Here is a 25,765-nt window from a genome sequence, read left to right as displayed (position 1 = left end):
AAGCAGACGAGCCTGGAAAAGGGGAAGAAGGTCCATTTCATCACAAAAGAACTCCTGAAAGGCATTGGATGTACAAAGAGAGAGGGTGGTGGTGATGTCACCCTTAGACAAATCCTTGAGCTCCCTCACAGACAGTGAATAAAGGATCAACTCCTTGGACTCAACTGAGGCATCCACAGAGATTTCATTGAAATATGTGGATATTTTCCAAGTCTGAGTCATGAGTGATACTGTAGATCAAAAAAAAATGAATTTGGATGCCACCTCTCAGATGAGATGAGCCCTCTGAGCCAGTTCCTAATGCTTATGGATCAGTTCACTAAGTTGTTGTTGCCTGATGGCTTCATCAGAGGTCTTGTGTCTACTTTCAGTCAGCTGTGGTTTCTACAATAATCTCCCTTGGTTCCATTTTTTAAAAAGAGACAGCAGGAGCAAGAAGTCAGAGCGTAGTTGCAGCTCTTTTGAATGCACACAGCTATTTGTCTCTGGAGGTTGTGATGGTTGTGTGCAAATCTATTCACCAAGAGTGAACAAAAAATTCAAAAGTCAAAATGGAGAGACAAAATTTTAGAATGTCAGTAAAACTTGCTATATTAACTCTCTTTTACTGCTAACCTTTTTGGCTGTGTTACATTACAACTGGCTGCATTTGGCAACATAGTAAGACTGTCGACAGTAAGTCAACAGCATCAGAGAATGGTCTATAATAACATCAGCAATAGCCAGTCACCACAAAGGCAAATTTGTGATCTATGGTAGCCCTTTCAAAATACAAATCATCAGCTTTGCAATACTACACACATCGCAGTGAATGTTTGTTGTCTTAAAGGACGCTAAGAGTTTCACCCCCTGAAAATTTTACAACCAGTGATTTAGCTTGTCACCTTGCTGTAGGGATACAGAGGTGTGGTCCCTGACAATACTGTTTGGCATGGTTAATCCTCTGATTTCCTGCTAAAGATATGTATTTTATTGTCCAAATTGTGGCAAAAAGATTTAGATTCATGTATATTGAGAGCATACACAAGTTTCATGAATAGTCTCATCTTCTCTAAACCGTTACCAGTCAGTTTTAGAATACTAATCTAACATCAAGCTGATATGATTTGTCATTTAGTTGCTCGTAAGAATAGTAATTATTTTGATCATCAATTAACAGTTTAACTTCTTTTTTTTTAAGGCTATACTACCAGGCATTGTTTGGCTGTACCTTTCACATTGTAAGGTGAATACATACAAGTTTTGGACCCAAGCCTAAAAAAAAATTATGTCTCTACACAACTAAATGTTTTTTTTTTCTTTGTTATGACAAACTGCAACAGAATCTGCTATTTCAGCAAATGAAGCGCCACATTTATAAACTGCATTGGAGGCAACAGGAGGTGGCTGGGGTGGATGGTGGGTGCACAAACCGCCACAGTAGAGACAAGGGTTTGTGTGTCGTTATTCACAGGCAACAAAAAGTCTTTTGCTTACTTCTTTTGGTTAAATGTAAATGAACACAACTCAAGTCAATGTGGACACTTTCTGTACTCAACCACACCATTATCTCTGTCTGAGATTTACATCAGTCTCCTGACACTAATGTCCAAAAACTCATCACTCTTCATCAAAATTCAATATTCAGAAGCTTCTTCCTTGAAAACAATCCCTCCTTGTCTTAAAACTGCCTGGACATAACAATACACCTTTTCCTCATTTAGTATGCGCAGATCTATGAATATATAAATTATTCCAAGCTTCCATCCCCATCCACCACTCCAACGCTCGTCGAAAGCCTGCTAACCTTTGACTCTGCTCAAACACAGCAAAACTATTTTATAACAGTAACAAACAGTATACACACTATGAAGTCTAACAGCTCAAACATGAAAACACATCAGTGACACACTCCAACCTGGCATCAAAATGGATGCTGCATTTTGTGGTGAAAGTCAGAACAAAGGAAGATATTGGTTTGCATTATGCACTTTTGAAATGGCTACACTCCTACATTTAAATGCAGCGTAGCAGGTTCCATCTGTCATTAGTGACTGTGAGTTTCTATACACAGTTGTTTATTTTTGTTTGGAACCATTTTAATTCGGCACTTTTCACATCTCTTGTGACAGTGCACAGTCCACCTGCATAATGATGTGGAGCAGTATTTTTGGAGTTGTATTTACTTCACCTTGTTACTCTGGGAAGTGTGTGTGTGTGTGTGTGTGTGTGTGTGTACTTGGGTAATGGAACAATTAAACAGCTGTAAGCCTGGGAGGAAAAAAAATAGTACAAGAACTGTTCTGGGCGAGAAATCACAGGCACGGACAGACTGACACAAACAAGCATACGTGCACACACAGCGACAGAATGGGAAGTAATGGAGTGAGGAGAGAACGCTGCTGTCTGACATGAAAATCAACATAGCGTGACATGACCATTACACACACACACACACACACACGCACGCACATACACACAGATCAATAGCCAACTGCTCAGACCTCTGGCAAATCATATGAAGAAAAAACAAGACCGAGATGTCTGCATACATAAAGTCACTGATGATTAGGCATTCTCTTTGATTCACATTAACCATAAATATGCATGTAGCATGTCTGGTAAATACATTTGTATGCAAGGCTCAGCCTTACGAAATGTACAGCTTCTAATGGAAACATCACCATAAGAGTAAACCCAAGAGAAACCTGGAACAGTAACTGCACATGTGAAGGGTAGCGCTCTTATTTTGAAAAGCATCAGAATCTGGTTGAACCTCATCATGAAAAGAAGTTTATATGATATTTCTTTATTCCCATGTCATGTAATGCCACTGTGTGTTTGTGTATCTCTCTACTGATCTACTTGACCTTTAAAAGCAGCGTTTAGGAATCTTCCAGAGGCAACCGATGAGAGGCAGCAAGACAGACTTATATGACATTATATGTTCACAACTGTTAGCAATGTTGTTCTAAGTGATGAAAACAATGTGGCAACAGTGACATTTAGGCCATGGGGAAACAACAGTCTTTATGTTCATATCAGTTTGTCTTTGAAGCGTGCACACAAAAACACACAGCATACACTTGTACAGCTGTACTTCACTAGATGGCTTACTCAGGTTAAAAAAAAAAAAAAAAAGCTCCTTGGCCATCATTATGAGTTTTTCACATGTTTAGCAACTATCAACTATAATCTAAACACATCATTATGACATAACTGATAGGGCTCAATTAAAGCCAAACTCAAGGAAAACTACAAAGTAAAATGTTTTTGAGAATACACACTTAAAGGGGATTTACAACTTTATCCAGCCTAGATCTTATTTTTGTCACAGTTCCATTTTTTTCCTTCCTTGTCACTTGCGTTTTCACCATTTTCTCCCTTTAGTCTAAATTTGTTCCCGCTCATCCTCTCTCTGTGTTGATACCTGGGCGTGGCCACCTGTTCCTCTTCACAGGCAATAACCTGATACTTCTGAGAATCATCCACTAATTGCCTGCTGCAGTACTTAAACCCTGGCTCATCCCTCCACTCCTTGCCAGATTGCTCTGCCTGCTCCTGTGGTAGTTTAGTTGGCCAAAACTCTCCTTGTAGCATTTGCTTCCTTGTGTTTGCTCTAATCTAACCGGCAACTTCCCTGTGCTTAAGGTTTCAGTCTCCTCCGGTCGTTTCCTTGGCAGCTCACTTCCACCATTGAGTTCCAGCGTAACAGACGCCACGTTCACCTCCTCCGTCTCCAAAATGGTCAGCTAGCCTCCCGCCAAGCGGCATGCCAGGTGCAGAATCACCGGCCTTAAGGCCACATGCATTTCAAGATGTAAATCCATCTGCCTCCTCATTTCCGAATTCCCTTCCCTGGTCTCCCTTTCTATCACAAAGACTGCTTTACAATAAACCTTTGAAACCTGTGCAATCGACTCTGTGTTCTGCATTTGGGTGCAGAAAAGCAGTGAGCCATAACAATTTTAGCAGTTTCAAAGATAAACCAAAGCACTTTACAGTATTTCATTCGCATCCACCCAGGTACACACATTGCAATAGATTTGTAGCGAAGGACATTTAAAAAGGAGTGGCCAGTGATCAAACTGACAACCATGGCATGAATGGACAACTCACAGCCACCTTCCCATTTCTATGAGTAGAAAGATTTAATCTTCACAGACTAGTTTTATTATCTTGACAAAAGTATTTTAGCTTTCTTGTTAAAAGTTAGAAGAGAGGATCGATACCATCCTCATGTCTGCATCCAACCACCAGTAGATGGTTAGCTGGAATTTAAAAAAGCAAGAGGAGACTGATATCTTGGGTCTCTCTACAGTTTTAGTTCTAAGTCTCAAAAAGTGTCAAAAATACAATTAGTTGTTTTACTAAAAACTGAAAGCTGGAATTTCTTGGATGACTGCAGTCTTCCCGGTAGAACACTGCAAAATGTTGCTCCATAAGACAAAAACATCCAAATTCTTCCTTTCAGCATATCCTAAGATTGGTCACATTTGACTCTGCAGCGATAACCCAGACCTCTTTGATATAGATATAACCGACACTTTCGCTAAACTGATGCAAAACCGTGCATCTCAAAGGCTCTGAAGTTCAAGAAATATTTAGTTATAACTTGCACCACATTAGTTTTCAGATTAACATGCTGTACATCACTGCAGGTATTTTTTGCGGCTACTATTTTTTCACTGTCCTCTTGCTCAAGCTGGCTGAGCAGTGACAGGTCGCTTAGTGTGCTGATGCTGAAGAAATATTTGCCTATTTTAATGTTCCTCCTCCCGGTTTCTGTCTTTCGTCTCCTGCCTCTCTCTCTCTCCTCCTCTCTGTCAGCTATAGTAGGCCAGTTAACAGTAATTATGAGGTTTCTCGTTAATTAACGAGGAGCACCCAGCTGTTTCAGCCCCACAAGACAAAAGGCCTTCAGCACACACTCCAACACACGTGCGCACACAGACATAGACACATGCTCATGCACACACCTGGGGGAGTCTTGGTAAAATGTCAGGGCTGTTCGGATTGTAATTACAGGGAGATTTGCTGCCTCTCTCGCAAAGCCGAGATAAACCACCTGACTGACACACAAACAGATGCACACACTCCTGAACACACGCTGTGCACATTCATAAGTAGCTAGCCACTCAAGTTTTACAGAAAATCAATACTAAACAACTGTGTCTTTGCCACACACCATATTAGAGGTGACATAGTAACAATTAGCACTTTATGAGCGTATATATATATATATATATATATATATATATATATATATATATATATATATATATATATATATATATATATATATATATATATGTATATATATGTATATATATATAAAAATAAAATGATCCATCCATTCATCCATCACTTTTTCCCCAACTAGTCTAATGCATTAGCTTGATGTGTTCTGAATTAATTATTAAGACAGACAAAATGAGCTGCTAAACCAAGAAACTCTGTCCACATTTACACTCATTTGACTCATTCAAGAACGTCCACTAAATCTCTGTGGCTGAAACCAAATGCTTCTAGTTGCTGACGGTGCTTGCAAACACCTTTCTAAAAGGTAGACAGTAGTGTGTGATTGACAGCACTGTTCTGCAACAGAGGCCATATGAATTTGACAAACATGATGCGGTAAAAGAAAATCCACCTACACAGTGTGGTTTATAGATAGCAAGAATAAACTGATTTCTTACGGGGATTTTATGCGTCTATCAGCTTAAAGTAATCAAAGAATTGCTATAATCGCTATATTGGCAAAAGCTGTATTATTGCATCAATGAAATTAATTCCTTTTGTAATGATAATAAAGAATGTGTTCTAAACATATATTCAGTGTTGACCCCTACTGACAATTTGGAATCCAACTGCAGAAGAAATAACTGCAATGCCCAAAAATTGAATGGCCCTATTACTGTAGTGGGAGGTCTGTGTCGGTTTGTGTGTCTGTGTTTGTGGGTGGATGCACATTGCGTGTTCCAGGCAGATTGACTGACTGTCTGCCGCTTTCTACACGTGTGTACGAGTGTCTGAATGTCTCTGTCTTTCTGTGTGTGTGTTAAACGTGATCTTGGCAGGTTCCTGAAAGCCTGCTGAGCTGTGAAGAGGAGGTGTGATTATAATTTCAGCGCCCCACTGTTTCCGCCATAGTTACATCGGTACTTAGGACGTGCTACACCTACTTTCCCCCGGTGCTCTTATTCATAACTCTTACCTCCAAGGGCACAGACAGCAACATCAGGGGTCAATTTACTTCAATCTAGACTAAATTATAGTGGAGACAAATACAGCTATCAGCGAGCTCATACGAAGCACAGCTTATTCACTGAATATTTTTCTAAAACTTCCAAATGAGATCTGCAATTTTAAAGGACTATTGCCTCTTACTTTTCGATTGGTTTAGAAGTAACATTTCACATTGTGATTTCTCATCTTGCTCGATGGGACACTTTAGGATTGTATGACATTAATGAAGTTATTTTTATACATGTGTTCTTACAAGGTTTAAGCCCTTGGTTCATATTTTGACTTTTTCAATGTTCAGTTCCTATATAGGATCCATCTCTAAGGAGATTTCTGGGCTGCTGAAAGTTATCTTGAGGTTTTCATACAAATCCTTTTGCTTTTAAAATAAAAAAAAGACAAGATTCATGAGTACACTGAAGCTATGGGGAAGGAGACAAACCAACAGAGATGCTGACATTCATTAAAGTGACTATTAATGAGCTTGCTGCCTCACTGATGGATTAAAAGTGAGTGCACATGATTGACTGTTCATGATGATCATTAAAAACTACCTGCAATGTCACTTTCTGTATGTAAAAGCACGATGAAGGCAAGTGAGATAGGTTACGTCCTGCTCAGTACATCAGGAGAGAACATTTCTAATAAGCCAGCAGATCCAACTTGACAGCTGCAGTATGCAGCACAGCAACAAATGGCGAAGTGGACGGATGGACGGACACAAGTACTTGCACCTCTTCTCCTGGGAATGCGTTTGTCAATCACAAACCTAATGAGTTCTGTTTCATAAGGCATTAAATTAAATCCCTCACCTCTCTGTGTTTCGTAAACAACCCAGCATGACGATGAAAATGTCATGTCTGGCAACGGATTCTCAGAAGTCTGCAGTTCAAGCAGAAATAGTCCGCTCAGTTTACACTCCATCATGGTGCATTAAGTTGAGCGGCTTGCACATCAACAGGAAGCTAACATTTCCAATAGGGGAGAAAAAAGCACCTTCTCTGTAAAACCAAACGTGGCAGCTCATTCTCACTGCTGCTCAAAGCCTGAAAGACAATAAGACAGCCTTTCACAACACCCAAGACTGAGTTCACCTGCTGATCAAACACCACCTGTTAAGTCACATTAGCCCATCATAAACACTGCTGTCACTCAATTTTCATATAAATACTATATTCCAGGCTCATTCTTCATTTGGACTGTATCATCTATTTCGATCAATCCTTGCATTTTCAATGTATAATCTATGGAACAGCACCAACAGCTGATGAATACCCAAAAAATGTTAGTATAAAATATGGTGAAGCATTCCTTAACTTCAGTAATACCAGTTCTTTGTGTCTCTTATATCTAATCTAAGGATAAAGGGTTAAAAAAAAAGAACAAATAGAAGCGCTACAGTGCAAATATGGGACAGAATCATATAAAACAGGCCAAAAAGCAAGTCAGTGACATTATACTGTAACACATTTCCTGCCACATAAAGTTGCATTTATTCATAGACCTTTATCTTCTTCAATTTATTTCTGTTTGTGTCCCCATGACAACATTATTCTTTCTTTCTTTCATTATCTGCAGACACAACATAAATGTGTTTGTCATTATGAATTTAATTTTAATTTTGTTGTCTTCTGCTTGTTGTTTACTGCATGTTCAGAAATTATATATGCTATAGAGTGTATCTTTACACTTCATAGACAGGAATTATACGAGATGTAAGCATGATATATTTGAAATACGATGTGATGTAAAAGCTGCCCTGCACAGTGCAAACCATTACGACTGTCTCAAGGTAATACACGTGATTAATTTGAATTATTGCTCCACATGACCGAAGTGGACAGATTAGTAAGAACTACATGGCCAATACATAAATCCACACGCTCAGCCTTTTTATGGGAAGAACAGGCCTCTTGTACTCAGCAAGAATAAAGATCATTTCCTTTTGCATCTAACACAAATCATCAATCAAAATTTCCCCTCCTCCATAAATGGAAGAGGCAGTAACAAATGTGACATTGGTTGGACTCGCAGCCCTTCGTTGGATCATCTCGTCTAAAATGATGAGACGTACACATTCCCAATATTCATCAAACTCCAATTAGCGATGTCTTGCATACATCTGGAGGACAAATGAACTAATTAATGGATGTGATCCATATAATCCTCTTTGATTTCATTATGTAGAACAACAGTCGGGGTGTATTTTCAACTGTAACTCGAAAGAAAATAAACTGGAGAACTAGGTTAACCAGGTCATCAAGGGTGCTTAAATGTCTACTGTCTCTTAAGTAAATCTGCAAAGAGTATTAAATTAGTTTTTAAACTTTGATGGCTGAGTTTTTCTTCCTGTTGTGTACATATTTACAAAAACAAATGGCTACGCAAGGAGTACATTTACACTGAATTAGAAATCCCTTTACTTGTCTCTGAGACATTGTGATGGTTGCTCTGATTCAGTGTGCAGTTACCTATTTCACTGTAGTTTTCAAAATGTTGCTAGTCAATTCAATATACAGCTGAAGTTCCATAAAGATCAGAATAAATTGGTCAGCTGAGTTTGTCTTTCCATTTGTCAGAATTTACCTTTAGCTGGTCTCCAAACACCAGACCTCAAAAGCTCCATCTGTAAAACCGAAGCTCAGTCTGTGCAATCTAGGCTTATAAATAATAAAAGAGTGGCTAGGATAATTAAAATAGGTCTTAAAGTCCAGCAACCTTTCAATTTGTTTTTTCATCCTTTTGTCATTAGCTTCCCACACCCCATTATCTCTGATTAATTGAAAAAAATAAGAGGCATAGCAAAACTTTCCACTCAGAATTCTGAGTAGAGATCCTTTGTGGACTCCAGCTTTGAAGGCTTCTGTAAAGTGCCAGAAAAAGAAAAAGTTGATCACGGTTGGGAAGTTGTCACCTTTAAGAACACACTGACCTCCATGACATGTGGAGTCCAGTCCTCCTTGTGGTCGAATAGATTTCATTTCTGTTGATTTCTGTTCTAAGAAGGCACAACTCTGACCCAGTGGCTCAATTCCTTTTATCTTTCACTTCCTTTTATCGTTCTGTTTCCTTTGATCTCAAAAACTCATTTCAGCTCAACTCCTACCAGGCATTTGGACACAGACTAGTCCTTAGAGTAGTCTTGCTTCCTTCGTTTGTTGAAAGATAAACAGTAATTACCTCCAGCAGATTGCAGTAGAAAGGTGAAAACATCACGAGATATAGATGACAATTGCTATGAGATTGTATTACTTGTGGCATTGAGGGTTTCTTCATTTGCTTAAGAGATTTTATTCAATTTTAACATTGGACTGTCTTCAAGAAAACATTAACTGCATTCTTTTTTTTACCGTGATGCACTAAGATGATGATCTAACTTTTGTTTTTTTGTAATATGTTAAAAGATATGTTAGTAGATGTTATGAAATGGTATTCTAATACATAGTGGCAAGTGTAGTTTTCCTGATTCATTCTCTTCTGTAATTGTGTATACATTTCTTCAATGAGGTCTGTGCTGGTTTGTGTTCTTATAAAGCCAACAAAACTACATTATGTAATATTGAAAATACTTTTTGAAAAAATTGGATTAGGTGGAACAATGTCTCAACCAAAAATATGAGTATGGTTTTCCATTAGCGACAAAATTGTGATTAAATTGTTTACTATGCCTTTCAAGCCAACGAGGCACTTAACTACAGCCTTATTTTCTGTAAAATCACATAAAATCTGGGAGAACATTGGCACCAAATACAACAGCAACAAAGTGTATCACAGGAAGCTTGCCAAAGTAGAGACCTTTCTAACGTAATGATTATCGATAGCAGTTTTTCAGCCTGGTACATGAACCTGCCTCATCTACAACAAATGCAAAAGGATTATGGTATACATATACGTGGAGGGACTTTTTTTAAATTTAATGGATAGATAAAGCTTGATGTTCATGAACTCCTATATGGCAGAAGGTGCTTGGGATTAAAAGGATAGAGTAAACAGAACACGACTCTCCTACAAAAGACCGGGCTTTGAATCCATCCAGTGATCCACTTTCACTTCGTGTACGATTCGAAAAAGATTTTAGTTGGCTTTTGTCTCAGACCACTAAGGGCTTTTCCTGTATTAAAGCAGACCATGATCTTAACAATCCCAACAATTACCAAGTGCTGCAAGCACAATAGCCATAAAAGTTGAATGACTCTGTAGTTAATAGAAGTAAGATACTGCACTGGAATATTATGAGGGGCAAACACATGCTGCCAGAATAAATATTACTGACACGCACATAATAAATTATTTATGATATTTACAGCATGAACGTCAGCGATATTAGTTACATATCAATCAACAGGTAGCATCCAAATGCACTGAGTAAAATTAGCTAGCCTCCACTGCCTCTCTGTCAGTGTCATTGGGAATCGGAAATTGGACAATAACATGGGCGAGAAGCATCTTTCAGGGAGACAAATGCATTTAACAAGGGGAGATGACAGAATGGGAGTACGCATGTTGTGGTGTCAGGTTCGGTTGTGGTCACGCAGTTAAGCATCTGCTCTCTGTCTGACCCAGTGACCCTGAATGAGAGTGGTAGGGAGACAGTGAGAGAGGGAGAGCGTGGTAGGGTCGGGGTGTGAGGGAAACAGACGGCCAGGGTCAAAGATTGGAACGTTTACTGTTGTCCACTGCAACACCCTGCTGAGCCTTTGTCTGCGAGCTGGACTGAACCTTCATGCCGTCACCTCTGGGATGTTCTCATCAGACAAATGCAAGTTTAAGTACTTAATATAAATTGTGTGTTTTTTATTACACAAAGTCATTTTTATGTCCCATCCATTGACATTCTCTGCTCTTTATTTGGTTTACAATCAGAACCTCAAATTAAAAGGCTATTTGGGCATCTTGTGTGTCCATATGCAGACGTTAAGGTGGATCTCATGAGTTATTCTTGCATGTGTGTATATACAGAATACAGGCACACATTAGCAGCAACTGTAGCTGTCTTGGTAACCATTCCTGTCTAGCCAGAAGAGATGTCCTCCTTTCTGGACAATGTTGGTGACCGCCAAAGCATGAAAGCTTTTGAAAACAGCAGTTTTAGAGAATACTAAATACAGGTGTAAAAAATAGAACTTTTGGACTCGTTTGGCTGCGCAGTCTCTTCGGAGTAATTTCATTGCCAACTATAAAAGACCAATTTCCCTTCAATTTACTTGCTTTGTTTAAAAAAAAGGGGGGGGGAAAGGCAGCCCGAAAAAAAGAATCAGAGTGTTGTTTTGGGGATTTATAGTTCACCACTGTTTTGACTGAGATGGGGCTAAGCAATGAAAAAGTGAGGAAAGCGAGGCGAGGAGAGATGTTAGGTAAGCAGGTGACAGCAGTTGCCTCCAGCTGTGAACTGAGTGCGCCCAGAAACAGGCTGACAGGGCCTGCTGGGGAAATGAGTCTTCTCTGGGAATAAATCCGACAAGCGCACACACGCATTCGCACACACACACATGGAAAGGCGTACAGTGCGCAGGGAGACACACACATACATAGACAGAATGAACAACAGTACAAAAAGGCTCCCAAGGCGCAAGACTCAGACAGGAAATACATCATCAGTCAGGGAGAAATGCATCACCTGCAGAGCTCTGAGACTCCAAGCCAATAAGACTACAGGAGAAGGTGGTGGTGTTTAAACATGCAAATACAATTGAATCATGATAATCCAAATATTACATTTCTTGCTTGTAAAGAGACGTCGTGCAATGTTAACAAAAAAAAAAAAAAAAACTGTAGGATTATTTGAGAACAGGAAGCAGGATCAATGTGATGGTACTATGAAAAGCTAGTGAGAAATTGTATGTTTTTATAAACAAGGCATATGTTAAGTCACACATGCTATGGCATCTATGTGTTTAGGACAAATGAGCAAAATTGAAAGTCAACATATCCAGGATACCTCATGTTATCTGGCTTCACTAAACCAAACAAGAGCAGCTAGATGCTTATTAAATCATTAAGTCAACCCAGGTTTTCCAAATTTAGCCATTAGTGCATCTACATAGAAACGGTGGTGTTAGATGAACGGGTCTAGAGTCCTCAATTTCTTGCAAAAAGAAGAAGCTGTAATCTTAAATCAATATGAGGAGTGTAAAAATTTAATATAGGCTAAAAGCAAGACAACTACTACAGTCACAGCCAACAGGGAATGCCGGCAAAAAAAATGCAGCTGTGTGAATGCCATAATTGATGTTGATCAATATCACTGCCTGACATGAGGCAGCAGTAGACCTGAGTGTAATTATACGTGTGTATTCTAATGTTTGCCTTTTTCTTGAAGCTGCAATTCTTGGCAGTGTTGAACGGTCTTAGGAGCAAGTAAAGAACAAATATCAAAACATCATTCAAACCCATTATTAGGCTTAGTTGCAAATCTTACATGGCCAGCTAGAACAAGGCCTCAGAGCTTTAAGCAGTATCTGTTTTGGGATTATATCGCAATACAAAGGTCTACACAACAATGAAATGGCTTTGAAAGTGCTTTAAGCGCTAAAATCCCTTTCCTTGCTGGGAGTCTCTAACAATCACAGAACTCCATGGGATCATCCAGGAATGGTAAATGTCATTTTTCAAGAGAAACTGTTGGTCGATAGGTGATGCTTTTATCTGTGTTGATCTGTTATCTTTGACATAACCTGCTCCAAAGCAGGTTGAGGGTGCAGCATCAACTTGAGAGTTAACCCTGAAAACTCAGGGTTAACGCTGAAGTTGCCTCCTGCTGCATAGTACTATTCTCTGGTCTAAACACACACAAAAACTGGTACTGCTGCTTCCTGATTCCCAGTTGTTCCCAGTAAAATATTTCATACTTCAAATGATCGTGTATATTTTTGCTGACTTGTAAATGCCTCCTAAAGGATAAATGTAATCTGCTCATAGTTTTAAAAATACATCGACCTTTATTTATAAATGATGCCAATATAAATGTTAAACTACAGTTCTTTTTATAGTTACAAAAATGTATGTACTTTCATTTATAAATTATGCTAATACAAGAATTCAGATTGTTCCAGCTGACAGCAGAGAATGTAGTTTGGTTAAAAGAAGATTCATCTGCCTTCTGAGCAGTAACAGGTCTGACTGTTTCTACCAAGACGAAACATTTTTTTCTTCATAAACATAAGAATTATTACTGAAAATATCAAAAATGATCCAAATAACTACTGCAGATGTTCAGCAGTAAGTCCCTGAAGGCTTTATGGTAATGTGTAGCAATGGCATGAACAACTGTGATGTTTTCTCACACCTACACAAACACAAATTAGGTTTATGGTTTTGTTAAGAATGACTGCATATTTTTATGAATTTCTTCAGCTAAACGTCAATATCAGTATCTAGGGACTGCGAAAGTCTGTAAACTACTGTTAAAGTAGCATTTTCTAACATAATAGATGTCTGTATGCATGTCTTTGGAGCATTACTAAGTGATGAAGTATAGCAACAGCTAATATTAAGTGATGTGGTAATGTTCACGTAGCCACATAGCATCACTGCTAAGCTTGAGAAAAATCGGAATAACATAAGATAGAACAGGCAGAGCAAAAGATAAAATAATGAAACTAGTGTCTGTAAATGGGTCTAATGACAACAGATAAAGAAACTGAGAGCTTGTTTTGTGTGCTGATGAATCTAAAAGAAAAGCTGAATTAATTATGATCTAAATTACACTCACAAATTACAAATCATGTTCTGACCATTTTTAATTGAAATAGTCCATCATTTAGCAACAGCATCAATCAAAGCCTTGTATGATATTCATGAGTATTGACACTGCTGGTGCATGATTTACATATTAGCTACAGTGCTCACTGGCTAGACATGGGATGCATCCATTCATTAAGACCTCACAGTTATCATTAGCGTACCTAAGGTGTAGATTTGACATAAAATGATTGCAAACTTTTTAATCAAGGTTGTATTCATGTTTAATTATGTGTCACAAATGTTTTTTCAAGCAGTGTTTCAGACAAAAGAGAGAAAAAATGCTGTTTGCTTGAATGGACCATTTTTCCCTCCTTTACCTGCAGCAGGAGTAACCTAAAAAGCAGTGAAGAAGCTGGCAGCCAATTTACTAAAATAGATATGAATCAAAGGCAAAGTGACGGGACTGAAACCAAATTTATTTAGTTCAAGCTCATGTTTTGGTTGCCTTGACGTCAACATGATTTGGTCGGCAGAGTTTTTTGTGATAAGCACGGCTTGGCTTCACAGCGATAATGAACAACCCTATTAGTTGTGTGTTACATTGTTGTGGTGCTGGTTTGGTTGAAATTTCATGTCAGCCATTGAATGTATTTTCCCCACGGAGCAGCACACAGTCATTAAATGCATCAGTATCTTCCTCAAGGACAGTCTGACAGGGACAGACTCTGGCTGTCACCAGGGACTGAACCTTTGACCGACTCTGCTGTTTGTGTCCACCCATCTATCCTCCTTCTCCTCCTATATATACTATTTCCCATTTTGCTCCAAGCTTCCATCTTTAATGAAATCCCTCCTCCTATACTGGCAATGTTGCATGTTTCCTTACACAGATTAGAACACCTCAAACACACACACACACACACACACACACACACACACACACACACACACACACACACACACACACACACACACACACACACACACACACACACACACACACACACACACACACACACACACCAACAGGGAGCACCAGCTGGATACGAGACTGTCTGCCTTTGTTAATTTCTCATCTACCTCTCTCGTAACGCAATGGAGAGAGTCTTTGTGTGCATGTGTCAGACTCCTGTCCCTGTGCATGTGTTGTGTGCTTGTGAGTGTTTGCAGTCGCACCCTCAGGGAAACACATGCTAACTTTGTGGGCCCAACATATTTTTGTGTATTTATAAGTAGGGTTGTGTCACAGTGCTTGCCTACTCAACATGTTCATGTCATATCTACTTCTAATCATCTTTGAAATAATGAAGAGGCTACGGAAGACTGACAGATTGTGTGTGTGCGCATGTTTGTGTGTGTGTGTGTGTGTGTGTGTGTATTTCTGACAGAGAGACATGCAAAGTGTCAGAGTTCTGCAGAAATCTCATATCTACAAAAAGTCACCTTCTGATTTAAAAGCACTGGTGATTTTTGCCATTTCACAGGCCTTTGATCTCAACTCTTTTATATATTTTTGAAGCATATTTGAAATGTGTCAAGTGGTTTGCGATTTTATTTGTATTTAGTGGAATTAGATTAAACACAATGGCGTTTCAGTAAAGAAAATCATTAGACATAATACTTCCTACATCATTTCTGTACAGTTATTCCATTGTGGTGCTCTTTTGCTAATGACTGTAAGTCAACATATCTTTGCATTCAATTATGATGAATCATAATAGAATTTAATACACTCCTGACACCATTCTGTAAATGCACATTTGCAATAGACCTTCCAGGAAAAGAGCAATTGTATATAAAATGCTGTTATAAATCCACAGGGCCCTGGAACAGCTGGAACAGCTAACTGGAGTGTAGTCTCTCTTTATTCCAATTTGCATGGCAAAATTATCACTTCATTCAATTTAACAAGCCTGTTGATAGCAGAGACAGCTCACTATGTACAAGCTGACATTTCTAAATCATAGCAGGCGAACACAAATCTGAAATACATGAGTAGATTTGGCTCTCTAGCAATTTAAAACACACCATTTGGGATGCAATCTGTGTCTAGGAATTAAACGAGTTCCCTGCTATGAGACAAAAATACATATGAGAGATTAACAGAGCTGTACCGTGTGAGTATCCACCTATTACAATCGACACTTGTAACATATTCACCAAGGATGGGGGCTCGGGGAAGAGGAGAGAGAGGAAAGGAGGATAGGGAAGACTAATGGACAATAGAAAGGACAGAGAGAGAAGAGATGAAGGAGGTGAGAGGGAAAATGGCAGATGTGGGATGAAAGAAAGGTGGAGATAACAAATTCAACATGGGTGGAGGTCAGTGGCAGGAGGCAGGAGAAAGAAGAATGGGTTATTAGTGTAGGAGGAGAATGGATGTGGAAAAAAGAACTGAATATGGAGCAGTCAAGTATTAAAACCACAAAGATACACAACAAAACACCTTCTTGCTCACTACTCAACAGGGGAGTTCCCATTATACAGTTTTATGCAAAGAGTATGGAGACTCCTGCTGTCATCTGCCAATAGGGGGTAGGGGCCTAAATTTAACTTGACTAAATTTAACTTTTAACTATTTTTTTGTTCATGAAATGAAAAGCTAGAGTGTATTACCATCTAAATAGAGGCTCATTTTAATGTGTGCGTGCAGCAGGGGTCGTATTTATTTGTTTTCAAATCAGAAATCAGCAAAATGTGTTGTATGCCCAGGGGTGTCAAAACCTCTTCAAACAACTGTACAAATCATAGAAACACCAAAGTATAAGGGTTTCAAAGCAAGAAAAGGTGAGTAAAAGGAGAAGGTTCAATGCCCTCTCATGTTGGAAATATCAAAGGCTTCAGAGTCATTAAAAAATGTGCAGCAACACACAATCACATCTGCTCTTAGGGTTAGAGGCAACCATTATCCTAAGAATTATATTCATAAGATAGTATGTCTCAGTAGGAAAATGAGCTTTCACAGGAAACTAATGCTGCCTGGATGACAGACAAGATTGTGATGAAAATATTCACTACACATATTGCACTTACTGTATGTTTATATAAACTGTTATATGGATAGGCCTGCCTTGCATATATGTGCAAAATGGTTCAGTTGGTTCAGTCTTTGATGTCAACAATATCTCTGCTCACAGAGAGATGGTTACATTAGGGAACTAAAACCACTTGTTTAAAGAGCCTGTCCAATAAAAGTCAAGTTTCTTATCTTGTTAACATGTCTACATGATGGTTTTTATATGCTGGAATTCAAATCATGAGCAAAATAAGCATTCAACACCATGGTTGAGCACTTCTACTGTGTATCAATGACCATCTCAAAAACATGAATTCAGGCTTCTGGGGTTTTATACATAAATAACTCAAGTAATCAATCCTGCTTACTTGGTGAACAGGCCTTCAAATATCAATATTTTTTCAGAAACAGATCCCATATCGAACATGGATCTCTGAAATACCCCAATTTTACAACTTGCTGTTGTGAAGCATAAAGTAGTCTGACAGTGTTTGAGTAGAGTCAAAGGTGAGGATGTCTGCTTGAGCTGAAGTGAGTAGAGAAGGAGTGGGTGGAGATACTGGTGGGGACCAATTTGCATCGACTCATGTATAGTGAAGAACTACATCAAAGTCATTTTAAGGCATGAAGGGATTAATTTCATTGAAAAAAAACTAAATATGTAATTTTGGTGAAATGGGATGAGTTTTTAGGGCTTTAATTAATGCCAGGAGAGGAACTTTAAGGTCAATGAAAGATGATGCTCTAGGCAAAATATGAAAAATATCAACACCTACTTCAGATATGACACAATGTATAATCCTTGCTGTCTGGTGTCTAGCCAAATTCACACTTTTATGCTTCTCTACGTCGCATGAATGTCACACTAATTCTGGCATTGTGTGAAATGTTGTCAAAGAAGCAAAGGAGAAGAGGAAGCAGAGGTTATAACGGGGTGAAAAAATTAGAGCGGAATTTCTAATTGACTGTACAGAGGTTGTCAGGTTGTTACGTGAGTGGAAGTCAAGGAGGACAGACAGGGAAAGACTGGAGTCAAGGATGCAAAAGTGAAAAACTGCTAAAAGTAGTAAAGCATAGACATGAGTGGAGAGTGCGGTCAAGATAAAAGAATAGAAAATGGTGAGATGACAGAGGTGAGAGGCTGCTAATATCAAAGCCCACAGATGAATGTAGTTGAAATTCCAAATGGTAACTGACATATGCTATGTTACTATATTACTTTCTCACCATTCATCTCTTCCTCAGTCTCGCCTACCCTCATCTTTCCCTTTCTTTCTCTGTAAGTCGAAAGTATTTATATGATCAAGAGGCTGACTCTGCGACAGACACATCTTCCTCCCTGAGAAACCAGCCATAAGCCACAGGATTAAATGTGTGTTAGAGAGTCTGTGCTGCGCTAATGTTCAGTCTGAGAGTGCTCGTCTGGCTCAGTGTGCACACAGTGTGATAATAGGACAAAATGTATGTGAGTGTAAAAGGAGGCAAGGACAAAAAGCTGCCTCTGAGCTCACCGATACCGCGTTATCAATCGCACATAAAATGTCAGTTGATAACTGACAGCGGAGATTGACGATCAAAATACTCAACCAATAACTGATGCAGATAAATGATTAGTAGTGGCGTATTAATGGACAACATCAATCAGTGACTTATAATCAGCATCAGGGTTGTAGACTTCTCCAATCAATCTCTGATATCCAGTGATGGGTTATAAAACCTGGTTGGACGACCATTTCACTGCGCCTGACAGCCAGCGCAATTTAACACTGATGACCAGCATTAAATTACTAGATGCTACCAAGGGATGACTGATATATTTCAATTTAGCATGTTGCAAGAACAAAGCACTATGAGAGGAAAGCACTACATTTCCATGCCTTGTCAATGTAAATTAAATTAGCTATTTTTTTAGCTTTCAGGGTTAATTGCATGGCCACAAGCTGGAAACCAGCCTTTAGTCGAACCAGTTGCAATTCCTCACCCCACCAGTGACCAGAAGTAGATTACTTGGATGTCTAATTGATAATTTGTGCTAGATGATTGATCAGTGTTGGTCCATTGATTGAGTGCTGATTAAATCAATACTCTCGGGAAAATACATGTGATAAGGTTATATCTTACAGATACTGTTGAAACAGAGCTCAAATCAAATCTGCTGCAAATGTGCAGGTTGTGAGGTTGGACACAGCTCTGGTTTTGATTCTGACAAGCTGAATGTAGCCCAGAATACATTTAGGTCTGTGTGACGGTGAAAAAAGTGTGTGGGTTTGGGTATTTTTTTTCTTGTGTGCCTGCATACGTGTGATTTAGTATGTTTGGTGAGTAAATTAAGCCTCTGGAGCCAGAGGACAAATCTGACAGACGAAATGAAGAGAGGGAGCCGAGAGGAGAGATGAGAGTAGAGAAGAAACGCTGAGCAGAGGAGAGGAAAATAGAGGCGAGAGGGACAGGAGAAAGCAGGAGAGTTGGTGTTAAGCTGAGCAGAGCAGTGGGGAGGAGAACACATGAAACGAAGAAGAAGGGATCAGGGGCAAGAAGAGCCAAGAACAGCAATTTTTCAGGATATGACAAAGAAAAACTTCATTTGAGGAGTTTCTACTCTTTCACAGGAAGCTCAAGATTATGCTTTTGAAATTAAATTCTCATAAGGCATTGAAAAACAAACCAAAAGAGCAACACTTTTATAATAACCTGTCAAATACTCAAACAGGGTTCTGGAGTGTTGAAACCTTTCATCAGCTTTCTCCAAGAATGACCTCTTGTCCTCATTTTAGTGTGAGATGCCGGTGAACACAGACTCCTCAATTAAAGCCTAGCATCATGACACAAGATGCCACTACTTTGGAAATGGCACTGCATCTTTGTGTCAAACGTGTTGAGCAATTTGAGGAATTAACATTTTTGTCCACTAGCTACAGCAACGTGAGAATCCATTACCGTCTTCTTCATTACTGTTCCTTCCAGATTGCTTTTTAGAACAAAACTGCTGGTCCATACAGTGATTGGTTAGCTGCCAATGGCCGGTAAAGTAGACTAATTTACCAGCCACAGACAAACTGTAACAGCACTTGGCTGGTGGCTGGTTTTAATTTTTCAGCCTCTTTTTAAAGCCTCTGTCCCAAAATGTCAGCACACATCAAGGGGACATTTAATTTGTTGTTTTTTTTGTTCGTTTTTTTACTTTTTTGTTCAGCCTCCATACTTTAAAACAATGTCTGATTTGTTTTCTTGCTTGGCTAGCTTCTGATATTTTAATAATCTAAAAGGAATTTGAGTTCAACTAAAACAGCTCTTCAGACAGCTTTAAATGAAACACAAATACCTGATGCCAAGAGGTTAGATATCAGGTGCTATGAGGTCTCTCAGGCTAGACAGCCAGAAGTAGATCAGTGCCAGGATCTGCGCCCCAAAGCGTTTAAAATTAGATCTTCTGTGCCTGAGGAAAACCCTGCTTTCTTGCCTTTTGTTCGGTCGACACCCTACAAATCACAATCTCTCATCTGTCCATCAAAGTGAACCATGAAAAAAACCTTTTGAAATATAACAAGGCCGGTGTTTCCTGTATTTTTTTATAGCGTGAAACTACAATGCTGCAGCCTCTGATGGTGCAAATCCACACGTCTAGACGTGCCCAGTGTCGATTTGTTTAATCGCTGTAGAAATCCATAGTATTTCTGCTCACTCAGCCAACTCACAATCTCCCTACACTGGAGGATCATGCAGACTTTACAATGACAATGACAAATAGTTCTCAATACCTTCCCCAGTAGCTGGATTTCTGAGGTTTCCTTTGCCTTCTTGTGCAATTTTCAATCGCTCCCTTTACTGCTTGCCAAATCTTAACCCACATTTCCCGACAAAATCAGCCCGGTTGGCTCTGAGCAGAAGCTCACAAACCCTGGGGTGGGTTTAGTTAGAAACCTCGTCCTGCCTGTGTCTCTGAACTTGTTCCGTCTGCTTTTGTACAGCCATTTCTCACTCAGCTCTCTCCTTCCTTTCCTCATCTCCTCCTACAGTCAATCTTCCTCTCCTCAACTCCACTCTCCTCTCTAGGTGCCATGATGAATGGTAAGTTAGTTTCCATACCACAAAAGCCTCACCTGACGCAGCAGTGGGTGTGTTTGCACAGGAGGGGTGGGGGTGTTTGTATCTGTGTGTGTGTGTGTGTGTGTGTGTGTTCATACAGCATTTCTGAACAGGATCAGAAACCAAGCGAGGGGAGACTGACAAAGAAAGCAAAAGCGACTGTGCTATACTGTGAATATTTTAACATTTTATTTCACTCAAGAAAGACAAGAAGAAGGGAGGGTGGGGGGGAGCGAGGCAAGGAGGGAGGACAAGGACAGAAAGTGTGTGTGTATGTGTGTGTAGAGTGACGAAAAAGGGGGGAGACACCACTATTATATAACAGCTTTTGAGTGAAATACAGTGAAGACACATAAATGGTGGTGGGGATTATGAGGGGGAGTAAAATGCTGTGTAAGGCTCGGGCCTGATCACTACAAACAACTCACGTTTACACACACACACACACACACACACACACACACAGATAAACACACTCCCGCACACACTTTGGTATAAGCAACTCACGTTCGCTGCCACAGCCCAAGAGCTACCGCAAGAATATTTATTGGCTACCAGCTCAATGGCTGTATTGAAGGAAAGGATGGAGTGAGAGGAGGAGGAGGAGGAGAGCAAACTGAAGCAAGCAGAAAACCAGGAAAGAGGGAAAAGAGGCTGTTGCAGGTTCTAGCCCTCTTTCCTCTCTTCCCCCTTCTTCTGCTTCTCCCCTCATCCTCCCTTGTAAGCCAATTTCTCAGCTTTCCCCTGCAACCCCACCATACATACATCCAGGCGCGCACGCTCCTCTCTCTCATGCACGCACACACCTCCCCAGACACCGCTCGCGTAGACACCACACTCGCACGGAGGAGATGTTTCCTGCTTCTTCCACTCTCATTGTGACTGCAGCACAAGCAGCAGAAGAAGAAATAACAGCACTAATGGTGATAATGAGAATAAACACACCCAAACTGCGTGTGAGCTGGTTGTCGCTGCGTGTGTGTCGCATCCCCTTACCTTGCGCGTGTGTGGAGAGCGAGCCCAGGATGAGACTCCACAGAAAACAGCGCATCACCGTCACCCCTCCGTCCGTCATCCTCCCCCTCGTCGTCCCCCTCTCCTCATTCTTCGTCGTCGCCGTCGCCCTCTTCATCATCATCCTCCTCCTCCTCGTTGCCGACGAGAGGTGCGCGAGACAGCGTTCCGTGCCGCGACTATTAGCGATTTTCTGATTAGCGCATCTTCCGCGAGCCGAGCGCGAGCCCTCTAAGCTCTCACCGGGCCGCATGCTGCTTCACATCCAGAAAACGGAGGGAGAGAGAGAGAGGGGGGGGGGGGGGGGGGGGGGAGAGGGGGAGAGAGGGAGAGGGAGAGAGAGAGAGGGTGAGAAAGAGAGAGAAGGGGGGAGACGTTTTCTCTTTATTTGCCTCCTCCTTCTAACGTAGACTAGATAAATCCTTCATATCCGAAAAATGAATTCAGTCAAACATCCACGGAGAGGAGAGAGAAGACAGAGGGAGAGAGGATGGAGGCACAGGTTGTCTTTAAATCCACTCTCTGCTGCTTTTATTCTGGCGTCAGTGTCTCTCTCTTCCGTCCCGTTCCATTGCAATAAAAAGAAAAGGGAAAAAAAGTAGAGAGCTTCAAATCCACACTTCCACCAGCCTGCGTCCCCTCTTCATTCTCATATATCTCCCCCTTCTTTCCTCTGTGCAGCTTTTTCTCCCCCTATGCGTCTCTTCTTCCTCTCCTCGTTAAGTCTCTCTCACACAAAAAATAAAACAAAATAAATAAAATCCCTCTTCTCTTTTTTACTCTCAGAAACGGACCTGTTATGGGTTTTTCTGTCCGGGTAATCCTTCTGTCTCTTCACTGCGCGTCTGTCAAAACCTTCCTTCTTCAACTGCGAGGTAAATTTCGCATCTTTACCCCTCTCATCCTGGAAGAAGAGAGACTGATTATTCTCACAGATTCCTCTCATGCACTTAAATTTATTTTAAAATAATAATAATAAGCAGATGATCTGGTTTTAAATATCCTTACCAAACCAGCCAAAACCACACCTGGCTCGCTCTGTTCGGACAGTCCTTTCAGTCCTTAGAAGTGCAGTGAGGTTTAAAGAGAATGTGAAAATCCTTTTCTTTTTTCTTTTAATCAGAAGCCAGGGGAGACGTGCATCGTCTCCTCTTCTTCTGCACGGAATACTCGGGTCTCTTCTTCCTCCCGTTGAAGCGGTCGGTGCGTCTCTCCCTTCTGCCTGCCGGTACAAGAGATGCTGCCTTCAAGAGCCGCTCGTACAAGCTTCCCCCGCTTGTATTCACGTGCTTTTGGTCGGAAATAATAGTCTAAAATGGACTCTTTTCAAAAACTAGGCTAGTTGTTTGGGCGGATGACGGTGTGTTCTGAAACATCACGTTGCGCAGGAGATGCTCTGTGTGCTCTTTGCCATTGCAGCTGTGTGGAGGGGAGGAAAAAAAAAAGAAAGGACAGAGTGCATGCGTGTCCACTGGCACTGGCGGTGGGGGGGTGGGGGGTGGGGGGGTAGGTGCTTGCCAAAAGTTAACCTTTAATCCAAATGTGATCAAAACTGATGAGAAACAACCCAAATCTACCGAGAAGTCTGTGTCTGAATCATCAATGATTTCAACCATAATGGCTCACCAGTCATCACTTCGAGCTCCATTCGTCTTCTGAAATGAAATCAATACAAGAGAGGAAGAGTTAGGGATTTGGTGGCAAATGATGGACAATTTAGCTGTTGAGCTCTTAAAAGCAACTAATTGATTTTTTGTTGATTTGTTTGCCCATCCCTTGTGCATGTTTAGAAATAATACACTATTTAGCTTATTTGCAAGTACTTTTGCAATGACATCAATACATTCCATAGGGAAAATGTGAGAATGCACTCGAAAAATTACCCAATTGTGATTTACATGACATTCCAAAGAATTAAGCCCATTATCTCCAGCAGTAATTATACCGTTCACAGAAATATCAATTGTTTAAATGGCTCATCGGCGCTTATTGTCTCTATAATGCCGCATCTTCTTAGTTATCAACTCTCATTCACGGCTCACAGTCAGCAGTAAGAGATGCTTTCTGTCATGCACAACTCAAAATAATATCATACTTCAGTTAATCAAAAGGGCTCTAATTGCCATGTTGTCTTTTCCTTTGTTAGTCAATTCACTAACAGTCTTCAAAAACACTGAGACGAAAGATGAAATTGCATGTAGATTTTCGCTTCAGAAATTGAAAATGACAACAAACCATCAAAGTGCGGCATTTAACGTGAAGTGCAGCCATACACCATCTCCACAAATGGCCTGCAAAATGCATATTCACATAATCAAACTCAAGAGTTGCATCCGCCTGATAGCCAGCTGACGATTTCATGGTTTAAGGCGAGTAAAGTCTGATGCATGTGGGTTTCCTTCTCCACACATCAATCAAGTTGTGTTTAAATAAAACGCAGCTTCAAGTGGTTGTAAGTAGAGATAGAAGTGGGAATACTGAATCATGGGATCTAAAGTGGAGGTTGTATTCGGAGGCTGGTTTTAACTACTCCGTGGGCTCTCTAGGCAGCTATTTTCCCCGTGTATCCATTTTTTATTTACCCTTTAGACGAAGCAATTACATCAGAACGCACCTTCGACCATCCGTTTTTTGACTGCATGGTATGTGGTTTTCCTCCAAGGTCATGAATTTGGTCGTGTTCAGACTAGAGATGATGCTGAGTCCTTGATCTTGAGGCCATGAGCTGAGAGAGCTGGCAGCTGGTGGGTGTAGTTTCTCCATGACCCAGTCGAGCTGTTCATAGATTGGGATGAGTTGTAATTACTTTGATGAGTGTAAATTCTAATACTGGAAGTATAAATGGTAGTTACACTACTCTTTTTACACCAAAGTTAATAATACATTGCAGTACAACACTAGATGTTTCTGAAATAAGCAATAAAAGCCAATAAACTCAACTTGAAATCCATAGTTACCTGAGACTTTAATGTTTTAATTCTGTTTTCATGCCTCATCTTTCACAGTATCTTCTATCAAATATCGTCAGATCGAGTAGAACTTAGTTAATTCTAACAGCCAGCAAACTGCACACTGCATTTCTAAAGGTACTAAATGAATAATTCATATAAAAAACAACTATGTACTGTCACCACAACAACACATACTCTTCAACAAACAATACTAGAAAGTTCCTAAAGGACAAAATCACCATATTCAATGTTATTTTTGATAAAAATCTGAAATGTCAGTAGGTTTCAGAATGAGTCTCATCACACAGCAGCCTCAAGGGAAGTATGCAAACATCATTTGGGAAGCCATTCATGTTATTGGTCAGTTTTACTCCCATGTCATAAAATATTAAATTTCCAACATCGCCTGTGATTGCCTGATCATTTGTTGTCGGTCCGAGGGCAGCTTCAGTGTATTTTGCAGCATTTGTGTGTGTGCTGAAGGGTCAAGGGAGTGATGTATGTTTGTTTTTCTGAAATCAGTTAAGGGAATTTCTATATGGTGGAGGTATATCCTCACAGGCGTGTACTGTAAATGCACCTAAGTGAGGGTTAATGGAAATATGTGTGAGCAAATGTGCCTCAGTGTATGTGTGAATTCTGCTCCTGCATGTTCCCTTGAAGCACTCTTCTGCCATCTACAGGCACACTCTCTTCTCCCTCCTCCTCTCTCGCTTTTCCCCCCATCACAAACCCAGCGTTAATCATCTCAGCATCATTTAAATATTCACCGCGCAACCTGCTGTCTGGA

General features: G+C 40.2%; 1 protein-coding gene across 2 annotated transcripts in view; it reads right to left on the bottom strand.

The window, feature by feature from the left end:
• The window catches only part of csmd3b (CUB and Sushi multiple domains 3b), a 349,486-nt gene extending 326,047 nt beyond the window's left edge, over positions 1-23,439 (bottom strand). For both annotated transcript variants that reach the window (XM_055017938.1, XM_055017939.1), the window contains exons 1-3: positions 23,033-23,439; positions 22,819-22,928; positions 22,007-22,278 (exon numbers count right to left, since the gene is read on the bottom strand). In XM_055017938.1, coding sequence (XP_054873913.1) covers positions 22,007-22,277 — 271 coding nt within the window. In that variant the 5' untranslated portion in view covers position 22,278; positions 22,819-22,928; positions 23,033-23,439. The remainder of the gene's footprint in view (positions 1-22,006; positions 22,279-22,818; positions 22,929-23,032) is intronic.
• Between the last annotated feature and the right edge of the window lie 2,326 nt (positions 23,440-25,765).

Source organism: Amphiprion ocellaris, chromosome 15 (assembly GCF_022539595.1).
Source record: "Amphiprion ocellaris isolate individual 3 ecotype Okinawa chromosome 15, ASM2253959v1, whole genome shotgun sequence".
Lineage (NCBI taxonomy): Eukaryota > Metazoa > Chordata > Actinopteri > Pomacentridae > Amphiprion > Amphiprion ocellaris.
Note: the sequence above shows the minus strand (reverse complement) of the source record. Positions and strands in the feature narration are given on the sequence as shown.